Below are 15,165 nucleotides of genomic sequence, written 5' to 3'. Positions count from 1 at the left end.
CCACAAGACGTGATTGGAGAAATACACACAATTGCAGGAGGGCCACCAACGGGAGGGTTGTGCAAGTCCCTCAAGAAAGCATGCCAGAGGCAAGTGAATAGCGTCCATATGCAGCCCCCATTCAAGCAGAGACGAACAGACCATGACATATCTTTCAACGAAGAAGATGCACGAGGAGTAAGACAGCCACACAACGACCCCCTAGTTATAACACTCACGATCGAGGGATTTAACACCAAAAGGATACTTATAGATAATGGCAGTTCCGCAGACATTATGTACCTGCCGGCTTTCCAGCAGCTGAAACTTGATCCCAAGAGGCTGCGCCCCTTCGACTCTCCTCTCGTTAGCTTCAGTGGGGACAAAGTATACCCCAAGGGCATAGTAACATTAAAAGTCACGATAGGAACATACCCAAAGCAGCAAACACGTCAGCTGGACTTTCTGGTAGTAGACTGCTCGTCGGCGTACAATGTGATCATTGGTAGACCTACGCTCAACAGATGGAAGGCGGTCACGTCCACATATTGCTTAAAGGTGAAATTCCCAACTGAGGATGGTGTCGGCGAAGTTAAAGGAGATCAAGTCCTGGCCAGGGAATGCTACCAGGCTGTAGTGGCCATAAAGGAGAGTCACACGTGGACGATAGAAAAGGAGAAAGAAGACAAAGCAGAGGCTTTGGAAGCCGTCGAGCTCGTAGAGGGGGAAACCGCGAAGATGACGAGGATAGGGACAGCACTAAGCCCCGAAATGAGAACGAAGCTCATTCAATTCCTCAGGAAAAACCAGGACGTCTTTGCGTGGAGTCATGAGGATATGCCCGGCATATCGCGACAAGTGATTCAGCATAAATTAAACGTAGATCCCGAAAAGAAACCCGTCCAGCAGAGGCGCCGCGTCTTCGCCCCCGAACGAAGCCAGGCGATCAACGACGAAGTTAACAAGTTGTTGCAGGCAGACTTCATCAGGGAAGTGTATTATCCCGAGTGGGTTGCCAACGTCGTGCTGGTAAAGAAAGCAAACGAAAAATGGAGAATGTGTGTAGATTTCACGGACCTAAACAAGGCATGCCCAAAGGATAGTTTCCCCTTGCCTAGGATAGACCAGCTGGTGGATTCCACGGCCGGGCATAAAATCCTGACATTCATGGACGCCTTTTCAGGATACAACCAAATAAAGATGGCTGAGGAAGATCAAGAAAAAACCGCCTTCATCACGAGCCGGGGCTCTCTTTGCTATAAGGTAATGCCTTTTGGACTGAAGAACGCGGGGGCAACGTACCAAAGGTTAGTAAACAAAATGTTCGGCAAGCAAATCGGCAGAAACATGGAGGTATATATGGACGACATGCTCGTCAAGAGCAAAAAAGAACTGGCACACCTGGACGACTTGGAAGAAACATTCAACACCCTCAGGAGATATCAGATAAAGTTGAATCCCAGCAAGTGTGTTTTCGGGGTAGCATCAGGGAAATTCTTGGGATTCATGGTGTCCCAAAGAAGGATAGAGGCCAATCCGGAGAAGGTGCAAGCAATACTAGACATGACGTCACCGAAGTCCGTCAAAGATGTCCAGAAGCTCACAGGGCGGATCGCTGCACCTTCGAATAGGTTCGTCTCCAAAGCAACGGACAAATGCCTCCCCTTTTTTAAGACGTTGAAGCAAGCTTTCGCCTGGACTGACGAATGTGAAGCAGCGTTTCAAGAGCTCAAACGCTACCTAAGCAATCCACCCCTACTGAGTCCGTCAAAGGAAGGGGAAAGCCTCTACCTATATCTGGCAGCGTCAGCAACTGCCGTCAGCGCGGCCCTGATCAGAGAAGAAGACAAGAAACAGCTGCCAGTTTATTACATAAGCCAAGCCCTCCAGGGGGTAAAAGCCAAGTACCCCAGGATTGAAAAAATTGCATTCGCTTTGATAGTAGCTTCACGGAAGCTGCGACCATACTTCGAAGCACACCCAATATTGGTAATGACGGACCAACCGATCAGGAAGTCCATGAACAAGCCAGAGGCAGCCGGGAGAATGGTTCAATGGGCAGTGGAACTTAGCCAGTTTGATATCGAGTACCTTCCCAGAACTGCCATCAAAGCCCAAGCGTTAGCAGATTTCATTGCCGAGTTCACCCCTAACGACGATGACAACTGCGAAGATGCTGCGGAACGATGGACGATCCATACTGACGGATCATCAACCCAAAAAAGGGGAGGTGTAGGGATCGTTATAACAACTCCCGACGGAGAAAAACTTAGGTATGGGGTTCGACTTAAGTTCCCAGCCACCAATAACGAAGCCGAGTACGAAGGAATATTGACAGGGCTGAGACTAGGGAAGGCAATCGGAGCAAAAAACCTGGTCATCCAAAGTGACTCGAAGCTAGTAATAGCACAGATCAAAGAGGAGTACGAAGCAAAGGAGGAAAGAATGCAGAAATACCTCAAGATAGCAAAGCATTTGGCCTGGGAATTTGACAAACTGGAGTTCGTGCAGATCCCAAGAGGCCAGAATATGGAAACAGACGAGATTGCGAAGATAGCCTCGTCAGAAGATGAACCAGCATGCACGGAGCTGACCATGGAAATACAAGAACGCCCCAGCATCGAAGAAATCTCGATATTCACAATCCAGAGAATAAACAGCTGGATGGCACCAATCATATCCTTCCTCCAAGACGGGCACCTCCCTCAGGACCCTAAAGACGCCAGGAAAATCAAGCAAAGAGCAACCAGATTCACCATTCTGAATGACCGACTATACAAAAGAGGTTATTCCCTACCATACTTGAAATGTGTCGACGAGGCACAAAGAATGTCTCCAAAAATATAAGTAATAAAATTCCGCATCGACAGATGTATATTACTGACGAGGCATAAAGAATGTCTCCAAAAATATAAGTAATAAAATTCCGCATCGACGGATGTATATTACTGACGAGGCACAAAGAATGTCTCCAAAAATATAAGTAATAAAATTCCGCATCGACGGATGTATATTACTGACGAGGCACAAAGAATGTCTCCAAAAATCTAAGTAATAAAATTCCGCATCGATGGATGTATATTACTGACGAAGACACAAAGAATGTCTCCCAAAAAAAAAATCTCTAAGTGATGGGATCCTGCACCGACGGATGTACATTACTGACGAGACACAAAGAATGTCTCCCAAAAAAAAATATCTAAGTAATGACAGATATGCATTACTGACGAGACAGAAAGATTGTCTCTAAAAGTCTAAGTAAAAGAATTCCACAATAACGGATGTATATTCTAGGTGAAGGCAGCAAAACATGTAGTATCCTCAAAGTACGAATAAAATTTGAGATAACAAAACAAGGAGCTACGAAACCAAGAGCAGTGAGCAATTTCTTTGAAACAAAAATAGTATTCTCAAAATATGAGTAAAATTGTTCTCAAATTAAAGCCCAAAATACAAAGGGCACATCCAAAAAAAAAAAAAAACAACACAAACAGAAATTATAACAACTTCTCATTCGTCATCTCTTTCATCAGCAGGAGGAACTTCAGCTGGGGCACTAGCATCAGGAACCGGTTGCTGCGCGGCCTCGTCAGCAGACATCTCTCTCTACCTTCTCCATATCTAGCGTCTCCAAGTTTACTCCGGAGGGGTGCTTGATCGAGGCATCTCCGCGACGGCTCGAATCCCTTGAAGTACCCGAGTCGAAGAGGACGAGTTGTACTCTTCGGTTCTTTGGGAAGCCCTCATGGCCCTCGCAGCAACTCCTTCGGCCTGCTCCCGAGCGGAAGCAAGTTGTTCGTCCTTCTGCAGAACCAGCGCTGCCGCTCGGTTACGGGGTCATCCTGAAGCTTCCTGGCCTCTTCCTTTGCAGCATTGGCCTCACCCACGGCAGTTATAACCTCCTTCTTCAGCTTTGAATTATCCATCTCCAAGACCGATATCTGCGATAAAGCAGACTCGACCTTGGCCTCCTGAGCTAAATACTCGGAGGAAAGATGAATACTCTCCCCCAACACCTGTAGAACACACAGGGAGGTCACAAAAAAAAAAAAAAAAGGGAGAAGGGGGAAGTGGACGGGCATATGAAGCAAAAATGACACAAGGGCATTACCTGGACTAGCTTGTGCAAATGACGATCCACGAGGTCCTTTGTTGATGAGCCTGAAAAAACCCTCAAGTCCTCTGCCGTCACAACCTCACGAGCCCTGTCCACAGCAATTTTCTCGTCGTCCCAGATTAATGACGAACGGGAATCAACCTTCTCCTTCCCCTTGTCTGAAGTTCGCTGCTTCTTAGAAGCAGGAGTGGGGATCTCCTCGATAGAGGCAGCAGGAGAGGCTGACCTCGTCATGTCAGTCCCGGAGGCAAGATGCGTGACCGAAGCCGCAGAAGTAACCGGAGGGCCCTTCCCAGTAATGCGTACCACCTTCTTCCCGAGGTGGGACAGAGGTTCGTCCTTTTTTGCTCTCATCTTGTCATACATGCCTTTGTTAAATTTGGTCGTCGTCTCTGTAAGAAAGAAACATACATAAAAAAACATACATGTGAAAGAAACATACATGAGAAAGAAATACACGAGGCAAAAATTACTTTTTTTGCCCTCAATCTTGAGGTTACGCAAGACGAAAGCAGAAGGTTCGGGGCCGAGGCAATAGAACGCGAGAGTGCGCGGATCTACAAGGTCGTCCCAATCCTCAATTGTCCGCGCGTACTCGATCGCCTTCTCCACACGTTCCTCATACCTGCTCTTGAGCTTAGGACGCCTTTTTACTGCGCAAAACAATGAACAGAGAAGTTTAACAAAAAAAAAAAAGAAAATCAAGTTCAACGAAGCTCAGGTGACGAGAATAAGTAATGATGCACCTAAGTTTGGGGTCCTCCATTGACGAGATAGCCTCGGGAGTTCACCCCAAACCCCTCCAGAGGGGGTTTCAAAATCGTCCCCCGACACAAAGAAGAACCGGGACTTCCAGTACCTGAAAGACGAGGGTAGATTTCGGACGATCCTGGTCCTCTTTTCCCATGGGACTAACTCATAGTACCCGAACTCTTTAGACTCCTTTAGATGGTACAAATAGGTGAGCTCGTCCACCCTAAGCTCTCCACCGTCCGTAGCGGCCAGCCATATTCCCATACAGTTGACCAGTATTCTCCAGGAGTTAGGCATAAGTTGCCCCGGAGCAATGCCGTAACGATCTAACAACTCCATAAAAAAAGGATGGCCACGGGAGCCTCGGCACACCCGGATAAAGGAAGACTCGCCAAAACGAGACCTCCCCGGGGAAAGAGTGACAAGCCCGATCCTCCATGGTGGGCAAACGAACCCTAACCCGCTCAGGAGCGAAATCTTTCCCTAAATCGACCTAGAGTCTCGAGAATCCAGCCCACATACCTCTCTAAGGGCGTGGAAAGCCACGACCTCCGGAAGGAAGAAACGGCGGTATCACCCCCAGCTGGGTCGTCACTAGATGACAACCCGAGTCTCGAGCTCACTAGTCCTCACCTCGGACATCTCTACCCACTCCCGCAACAAATTCCCCAACCAATTGACGGATAGACGAAGCAATGGCAACAAATTGGCCACCACTACTCCCAAACCGTTACCCTCTGAGACAAAACCCTCAAGGCTTGGGGAAACTCCTACTAACCCTCCTAAGCGCGCAAAAAGGAAAGAAACCAAAGGACAAATAGTCCAAACCTCAGAACTATCTATCATAGAAAGACCGAAGAAACTAAAAAAAAAAATGAAAAAAAAAAAAGGAAAGAGGGAAAAAAAAAAGGGGGCATCAGAATCTCATTAAAAAAAAAAAAAAGGAGAGGGGAAGAAGAAAAGAAAAGGAAAAAGAAAGGAAAGATCGAGAGGGGAAGGACATACCTCGGATAGAGAAGCTAGGGAACCCTGCCTTGCACCAGCTTTGAAAAAATGGAGAATGCGCACTAGTTTACGGAGAAAATCGAAGAGATAGAAAAGAGCACAAACAGGGAATTTTAGAAGATGAGAAACAAAAAAGAAAAGGAAAAGAGGGAGTTTTTAAACGAAGCCCAGAAAAAAACCGCAAATCAGCGAGAAACCCCAAAGGTCGCACAAAAGAAACAGTAACTGCACCCACCAGTAAGCGCCACGTGGCAACAACTAAAATGGCGCCGCCACTACGCCTTTATTACAGCACGAAACCCCAAAAGTCATCTGCAGCTCAAACGATTCTCATTCTGTGGACGACGTATTCGAACGATTCACATTCTGTGGACGACGTGACGTGTCACGTCGACCACATGATCCAGGGGCATCTGATGGGAATGACGAGAATGTCTCACAGACGGGTATAATGCCACAGACGACCTATACCCCTATGACAAGAAAAATATTGCCACGTCACTGACGAAGGCACCAAAATGATTCAATGCCAGCAGTAATACCTCGAGTGGTTACGACGCCAGCTGGGTAGACCGTTGGAAACATATTAAAGAACCATTACTCGGCCAGAAGCACCATTAAGCCAGGAATTAATGCCACAACGGCTAGACACCAAAAAAAAGGTATATAAAGGAGAGGCACCACCCACATAGGGGCGACACGAGAAAACACAATTATAGGAAAAACAAAGTAATTCCTTTATAAAGACTCTATTTTCTTTTTGTGCTAACTTTGGCATCGGAGGTGTTGTGGCAGGTACCGCACCGATGACCAAGTAAAGAGGCTTCTGTCTTATTTGCAGGAGTGATACAGTCATCACCTGGACGGACTACCACCGGCTGGTATTCATCTGGACGAACCCTCCTCAACTGACGATATTCTGCTTCATCAGGTATTATTTTTGGATGAATGATAAGGCAAATCCTTAATTAAGCATTCCTTTTTAAAAAAATATTTTATTTGAAGCCACTCATCATTTGGCCTAAATATCTTTGCATCCACAACCAAGTCAAATGCGTTCGTCATTTCGGTCTTGGCCCTTTGATTGAACATTCCCAAGTGCATGGGTACATCCATATTATACATGAATGGGGTCAATACTAAATCTTCAGTAAAGCTTGGAAATTTGGGATCAGTTGTCGGTGAACTAGTAAAGAGGTTTGGCAATAGTGGAAGCAAGGTTCATTGTTCGGGTTGGTGGTCTTTTCGCATTTGTTAGATATGGCAGAAAAGGGTAACACTCCAATAACTCTGACGGATATTCAAAAGATGTTGGCAAATTTGTTGGTACGAGCTGAGAACATGGAGACAATAGTGAATGAAAATGCACAGCTTCCTCCTGACAATCCACAACAACCTCAACCCCCACCATATGTTCCTGTACCCCCACTTGAGCATGTGCAACAGCCACCTCCTGAGGCCATTCCTTTCGTTTTGGCACCTCAAGTGAATCAAGGAGTCCCCATTCAGCCCGTTGCTTTTGATCATAATGTTGCTATCCCTAATCCTGTGGCTCCGTCTCCTGTAGTTAACTCTAAGTTCATTGAACATGATGCAAGATTTATGAAACTTGAAGGGTATTTGAAGAAGTTTAGAGGAATGGATGATTTCTTATTTGACGTGGAAGATTCTGGGTTAGAGATTGCAACTAAGTTGCCGCCTAAGTTCAAGATGCCCGACATGGAGAAATATAATGGGATAGGTTCTCTAAAGATTCATTTAAGGCTATGCCAAAGTTGATGAGTTCCAAACAGTTGGATGAACTATTGCTTGTTAAGCTTTTTTTCCTCTTTCTTTGACTGGGGCTGCCCAACGGTGGTATTATTCTATTAGTCCATCTAGGCTGAGAACGTGGGATGATTTGATGCATGAGTTTCTCTCACAGTACTCTTTTAACAATGATGTTGACTTGTCACGAAGAGAATTGGAGACCATAAAAGAGGATGGGGAAACTGTTAGTGCCTATTTTAGTCGGTGGAGAGCTAAGGTAGCTCAAATGGTTGATAGACCTACAGAGGAGTAGATTCAGATAATTTTACGGAACTTGAGACCCTAGTTTGCCAGGCAAATGGTTGGGAATAGTTATCCTGATTTTCGGGCTTTAGCCCAAGCTGGTATTGCTGTTGAGGAGGGATTTTTTAGGGGATTATGGTCAGAGCCTACTTTGAATAATCAGAAAGGGAAAAGACAGGCAAGTGGTTTTGCTAAGCAACCCGAAGTTAATGTCGTTGACACTCAGCAATGGGGGCCCACTAGCCGAGGCTACTCACACCCAAAGGGGCTTCGGTCTGCTCGTTATAGGCCTAATCAATCTGCCTATCACCAGCCTATACCTACCCAATATAGTCATGTTCATCATCAGTACCCCCAACCTACCTTTTGGTGTCCTCGAACCACCCAGCCACATGTCCATGCCATTCAGACTCCACCTCCTTTTAATTCACGACCTCCTCAGGACAGAGCACTGCATGTATTTACAAACTTGGGGATGTTTCTCAGTTGTACTTTTGAAAAGCTTTTGGCTGCCAGAAAAATCACACCACTCCCTCTTAAGCAATTGCCAACTCCATGGGAATCTCAATCACATACCACCTTCTGAACTTCATTACCTGATTACACCTTGGCCTTTCTTAGGGTGGGGCATTGACATAATTGGGAAAATCACCCCTAAGGCATCAAATGGCCATGAATACATTCTAGTGGCAATTGATCATTTCAAGAAATGGATTGAAGCAGCATCTTACGCCAAGTTGACATCGGTAGAAGTTTCCAAGTTTATCAAGCTGAACATTATCTGTAGATATAGGATGCCACATGAGTTGATATCTGATCAGGGCTCTCATTTCAAGAAAGAGGTTTCGACCCTCTTGGCAAAATATAACATCCAACATCACTGGTCATCACCTTACGGACCACAAACCAATGGAGCTGTGGAAGCAGAAACAACAACATGGTGAAGATATTAGAGAAAGTGATTAAGTCACATCGTGATTGGCCAGAAAAATTACCATTCGCACAATGGGCCTATTGGACATCTTTTAGGACAGCAATTGGAACCACACCTTTCTCTTTAGTATGTGGTATGGAGGCAGTATTACCAGTTGAGATTGAGGTTCCTTTATTGAGAGTATTCTTGGAGCACCATATGTCAGAGGAAGATTGGATTAGATCCAGGTTTGATGAATTGAATCTAATGGATGAGAAAAGGCTTCAAGCCGTAAATCACATGCATGCTTCTCAGAGGAAAATGGCTAGAGCATTCAGCAAAAGGGTGAAATCCTGTGGACTAAAAAAATGGGATATGGTTGTAAAGATGATCAAATGCTTGGTGAAAGACCCAAGAGGCAAGTTTAGGCCTAATTGGAGTGGCCTGTTTATCATTAGAGAACTATCCCCCGAAGGTGCGACTTGGCTAATGGACTTAGATGGGAATCAATTCTTTGAGCCAACTAATCTTGACCAGCTTAAAAGATATCATGTTTGAAGTAATGACCAAATGATGGGTGATCTTCATTACTTAAGCCTATTCTTACATACCTAGCCTCATTGATCCTTTGCTATTAACTCTGTTGTTACGATACCCACTTCCCCCTTGTTCACCTTAGGTAGGGCTTTCAAAGTGTGACATCCCTTGGAATTACTTTTTGGAGTCTATTGTAGAAAATTTATCCCAAAAAAAAAAAATCAATTATTTCCCTAGAACTACGTTAGACCTGATTCCACTAGATACGTAAGCAACCTATTTAAAAGTAGGTTCGGTCTCATTTGTCATTAATCCCCATCTTTGCTCACGCGTTCTTTTTCTCATATCACCATCCCTTTCCCCACTTGCTTATCATCAAACCTCATCGTTGGTTCATGATTATCTTGCCATTAACCAATTGTTGTCACTTTGTCACACTTGACCTTGTCCTATTCCTTGAGATGCCCACACTAGGGGCATGGGTGTGTTATTGGATTTAGTTTCCTTCATTTCTTTCACATTTATCTGCATGGCATCGCAACCCACAGGTCCACCCTGAAGTCATGGTCATTACTTCAAACTTTTTATCTTCTAGCAACATATTGGCTTAGAATTGGTAACTTTGGAGTTTGGTGCCTCAAATGTCACGTTCAGTTATGAATCTGAACTATGGACATCACATCTTTCAAGTGACTTTCCAAAGTTTGAACACTAGGAGCCTGGACATTCTCTTGGTTTGCGGTAATCAATTTGAGCTTCTTGTGACAAAAGCCTTTCATACCAGGGGCATGGAAACCCCTTTATCTTGGATTTAATCAAGCTTAAGAAACGGCCAGAAGAGGTTACTAATGAGTTTTGGTGGTAAGGTTTGACCTCATTGGTGAACATTTTGGAACTAGGAGAATGGACATTTATCAATATCCATCTATGGTCTAAGGCGAGATGACATTCAAATTTGGCTTGGCTGTTCAAAAAAAAAGGGCTCAAGATGATCTGATGTGCTCCCAAAACCTTTTTTGCTTGCCTTCACTTACTTTGCTTTTAAAATATATACATACGCGCGCACACAAATACATACACTATCACTATCACTTTAACATTTTTGTCAAGCCCGGCATCTTTCCACCCGGCACATGGGCATCTTTTCACCCCATGTTTTACTTTTCTGTCAAGCTCGGCATCTTTCCACCCAGCACATGGGCATCTTTCCACCCGGCACATGGGCATCTTTCCACCCCATGTTTTACCTTTTCTGTCAAGCCCGGCATCTTTTTACCCGGCACAAAGACATCTTTCCACCCCATGTTTTACACTTTTTTTGTCAAGCCCGACATCATTCCACCCGGCACATGGACATCTTTCCACCCCATGTTTAACTTTTCTGTCAAGCCCGGCATCTTTCCACCCGACACGTGGGCATCTTTCCACCCCATGTTTTACTTTGCTGTCAAGCCCGGCATCTTTCCACCCCATGTTTGTGATTTACGTTTTTCAAAGGTTAATACCAATGCTTGCATAATTTTCATGGAATCACGTCGTTTCTTTCCTATCACATTGCATGTTTATATTCCTGATATCACATCACTTTTTTTTTTTCGTTCGCCATTTTCTTTAGTATTTTGTGTTTATGGATTTTCGTAAGGCTTGCATGGCTTAGTCTTAAAAAAATAATAATAAAATAAAATAAATAAAAACTCTTTTATCTTCTGCGACATTTAACATATTGTCATGTATATTTTGTTTCTTGTGTTCTGAATTTCGTTGTCTTAGCCATGCAAGCTAGCCGATGAGAACGCATGCTCAGTGACTCAGTGGCAAATGGTTGTGCATTATAATAAGAACGAAATTGGTTGCCTTCCTTCACTTCGACGTTCACTCATTCCATTGCTCATGCACACATGCATTCACTCACTCACGATCTCCGTCGAAGAAGGGCATATTTGTAGACAGCCTATTTCGTTCCTCAATTATAATGCACATCTTTTGCACATGCGTCCTCCCAATGATGAACTTATTAAATGATATGTATAACTCCCTAATCTCTCTCTCTTTTGACACATCTTCATTTATTTATTTTTAACTCCTTTATTTATTTATTCATAGTTTTAATTGTCAATTTTTATTTTAAGTGCATTTGAACCAACCATTTTTAATCCATGCATGCTTGTCTTTTTTTTTCCCTTTTCCACAAAATCCTCAATTTTTGAAAGTTATATAATAATAAAAAATCAAGTTTTGTTCCTCAAGCTCCTTCTGTTAATTTAACTTTAAAAAAAACAATTGCATTTTATTTCAAATGTATTGGTAAACCTAGCTTTAGTGGTCCAAAAGAAAAGGACAAAAACAAATCAGAATGATGAGAGGGTATACTTTGGGTACACAAGACAAACACCTCCCACATGAAGCAAGTCCGGCATGCCCTCCTCTGGAGGATTTTTGTCCTGGTTGTCATACCACTGTTCGAGCGAGGGCAGGCGTGGATTTTGAAATTTTGAAAAAAAACAGAGAGGGGCAGACCATATAAGGCTGAGAAAAAAAAAGAAAAGGGGGAGAAAAAAAAAAGGAGAGGGAACGGGAGTAAAAAAAAAGAGAAAAGAGAGGAAAACAAGGAGACCATTTTTCCTTGGTTTTCCACTGGATTCTAGAAAGAGGATAGACCCTTATTCTTTTTTCTGATCTCAAAAACTCATTTTCATCACACCTCTTTGATTCTAATCTTCAAAAAAAAAAAGCTTTAAAAAAAACACAAAAAAAAAAAACAAAAAACATTGAGAGATTGAGATTTCTTGGGAGAAAATCCGGTCCTGAGGAGGGACAAACCCCACACTGTACACGAATTTTTCAGCACCTCTCCGTCAACTGTCACCGGTGGAGCGTCGAGTGGTGGGGAGGACCATCCATCAGAGAACGCCGTTGTCATCGCCATTTGTCTCAGGGGAGTCGGCGTCAAACTTGTTCAAGGGTGCTGGGTATGTTTTCAACCCTCCCATTCTCTATTCTTGTGTGTTTCAGTTCTTTTGTTCTACTGAGTGTTTCATTTTCAGTCTGAATGTTAGAGTCGAAGCTTGGCTGCCTTGTGAACAAAGAGCAAAAATTGGTTGTAATAAAAGAAAGCTAAAAGGGAAGAGTGGGTTTAAATCATGTAAGCATGTGATTTCTTAAAAGATGGACTGTGCATTGATGGCTTGTGACGAGGACGTAGGTTTTTATTTTTATTTTTTATTATTTTTTCTTTCATTGTAGCTAATCTCTACAAGTTGCCTAGACCCATGATTTTCCCTATAACTTCCACTATTTTGGTTTCTACAAACAATATAAAAATATATATACTTTATGTTTTAATTCAAGGCAAAAGCAAATACTTGATTTCGATTTTCACAAACAATAAAAAAAAACATACTTTATTTCTTACTTCAAGTCAAAGCAGTCCTTGATTTCGGTTTCTACAGCAAGAATAAAAATAGACTTTGTTTTTTTTTTTATCAAGTCTATGTTTTCAGCTTCCACAAACAGAAATAAAAATAAATTTTTTTCTTTTACTTCAAATCAAAACTAAACCACAAGCTAATCAGATTTAGCCCCACTCTTTTCTTTAAAAAATTACAATCCCTTTAGTTCCCTTAAAATGAAATGTTCTCATATTGCTCAGATCATATCTTGGAAGAGTTTAAGCTTACACATGTTTTTTATAGTAGTTGTTGTGTCAATTTCTTAAATATGCTTGTTAATTTCTTGGTCATCATTTTGTTTTGTTATCAACTTGCCACTTCTTTTTATTTATCGTTATCTTGTGTTACGATCTAGCTTTACACCACCATGCCATAAAATCAACTACTTGCTTGATTTGGTGTAATGAATTTGGTTAATAGCATTGTGCCCATTGAATGATTAATTCAATTTCAAATAGTCCTTACGTATTTAGCAGAGGCCGGTAGACATATCGGGCGTGCGTGGGTTCCTTATACCTTCCCACGGCGTAATTTGACCCCCGGACTTGTCCTTGGTGGACGTAGACCGTTTTCCTTATCCATTGAGTCAATCAAATAAAAAAGAAAGGGTTTTTATTTCTTATTTTGTTTTCCCTTAAAAAAATAATAAAATAAGTGACGACTCCTCAACCTTTTTCAGACTCATGATTTTTCTAGTAAAAAAAATACTCCCAAAATCAAACCTTTCTTTTTTAAAAAAAACCATTCCCGAGAGGCATCACGTAGCCGTGTCCATAGGAGGCCAACTAGAATTAAGTGGAGCTAAAAGACCATACTTAAATGTATAAGGAGGTGCAGCTGGAGTGCTTGGATCGTCTACCATGATTGGAAGTTTCAAATATGGAAAGAAATGAAAGAGGCAGAATCTGAAAAGGAAAAATCTGATCTAAGCACCGGTCGGTATTTTGGGCGTATCTCTCTCCTCAAAAATCCAATTGACACAAGGTCAGATGGGTTGGAACCATGACTTAAATATCTACAACTTTTCAGTTTTACGTGTTTCGAAATTCTAAAGTTGTGAAGGCCCAACTTAACTCACAATTACCGCTGTAAACCTGGACGAAAATTGAAATAGTAAAAGTTTTATTTTCTTGGGACACTTTTATGTTAGGGTTTTGAAAGGAGGCTGTGAGAACGAATTTTGGGCAGAGAAAACCTTGAATTTTGGGCAGAGAAAACCTTGTATTTTCCTTTCTCTAATAGCAGCCTAAACTCTTTGCTAGGGCTAAGGGATATGTTTCTTCTATACGGTATGAATATTCAATGTGATTCTTTATAGGATTTTATCAACGAAATATTTGATGGTTTAATTATATTTCTTTTGATGTATTAGTTCTTCCATGCTTTTAATAAGTTCAATCATGTTTTTATTATTGTTTAGATGAATTTCTAATTGTTTCAAATAGAAATCAGGTTTTAAAGTGAATGGGTTATTCTGAAAACTTTTCTAACTACATTATTAATCGAGGTTATCATACGTTCTTGAATTGTCTCAATTCAACCGAATCATAATTTTTTAATTGTATAAGAACAATCAATTATGAAATATATATTTTCTTAGATCACAAAGAATTTCATATCGATATAGGGAAACACCCCGATGCCCTAGTATTTACATTATTGATTTAAATCAGTTATTATTATTATTCTTGTTAACAATCACCAAGAAAAAATATTTTTCTTCTTCACCCAATTTTTTTTTAATTATATTTTCTTTAAAATTTACCCTGCTCCTTGTGCTTCGACTTCGGTTCTCCGAGAATTATATTGCTACAATCTCCTGCACTTAGGAGTGAGCAAGCAATTTTGGCGCCGCTGCCGGGGAGCTGTTGCTTGTTCGGAGGCAATTTTTGGGAGCAAAGCACAACCGGTGGAAATTCTTCTAATGGTAACTTCGTTCCATTTTTTCTTATTTTGTTTTTATTTTTCTGTTTGTTTTTATTTTATTTCATTTGATTGTGTATTCATTGTTGCATGAGCATTTGGGTTAGAAACGATAAAGGCAGATTAGAAATTTTTGAAACATACTTTGGCAATCTTTTTGACACACCTTCACCTTCACCTTCCTCATTAATCATGGGTGATGAAACATGTAATAATCATGAGGAGATTAGAAGAACTATGTATGAATTGTTGCATCCCACACAAAATTATGTTCCTTCTTGCATCATGTTTCCACCTAATGCACCACATGTAGAATTGAAACAAGGTTTATTAGCAATACTTCCTGGCTTTAGGGGACAAGAAAATGAAAATCCCGATGTCCATGTTAGAGCTTTTGAAGAGGTAACTAGTAGTTTCTATGCACAAAATGCTATTGA

The 15,165-nt window shown here is 42.0% G+C and overlaps 1 protein-coding gene across 1 annotated transcript; it reads left to right on the top strand.

The window, feature by feature from the left end:
* Positions 1-108: 108 nt before the first annotated feature.
* Positions 109-3,604, top strand: LOC142635490 (uncharacterized). Its single transcript, XM_075809634.1, has 3 exons — positions 109-1,008; positions 1,264-2,764; positions 3,516-3,604. The coding sequence occupies exons 1-3, from the start codon at positions 109-111 to the stop codon at positions 3,602-3,604; spliced, it is 2,490 nt and encodes an 829-aa protein (XP_075665749.1).
* The last annotated feature ends 11,561 nt before the right edge of the window (positions 3,605-15,165 follow it).

Source organism: Castanea sativa, chromosome 5, assembly GCF_040712315.1.
Source record: "Castanea sativa cultivar Marrone di Chiusa Pesio chromosome 5, ASM4071231v1".
NCBI classification, from domain to species: Eukaryota; Viridiplantae; Streptophyta; class Magnoliopsida; order Fagales; family Fagaceae; genus Castanea; species Castanea sativa.
Note: the sequence above shows the minus strand (reverse complement) of the source record. Positions and strands in the feature narration are given on the sequence as shown.

Coding starts and splice junctions, on each gene's coding strand:
- LOC142635490 (XM_075809634.1), top strand. CDS start 109: ATGCAGCCCCCATTCAAGCAGAGACGAACAGACCATGACATATCTTTC. Junction 1,009..1,263: donor GGGTTGCCAACGTCGTGCTG/GTAAAGAAAGCA, acceptor TTTGGACTGAAG/AACGCGGGGGCAACGTACCA. Junction 2,765..3,515: donor TGACCGACTATACAAAAGAG/GTTATTCCCTAC, acceptor TTTCATCAGCAG/GAGGAACTTCAGCTGGGGCA.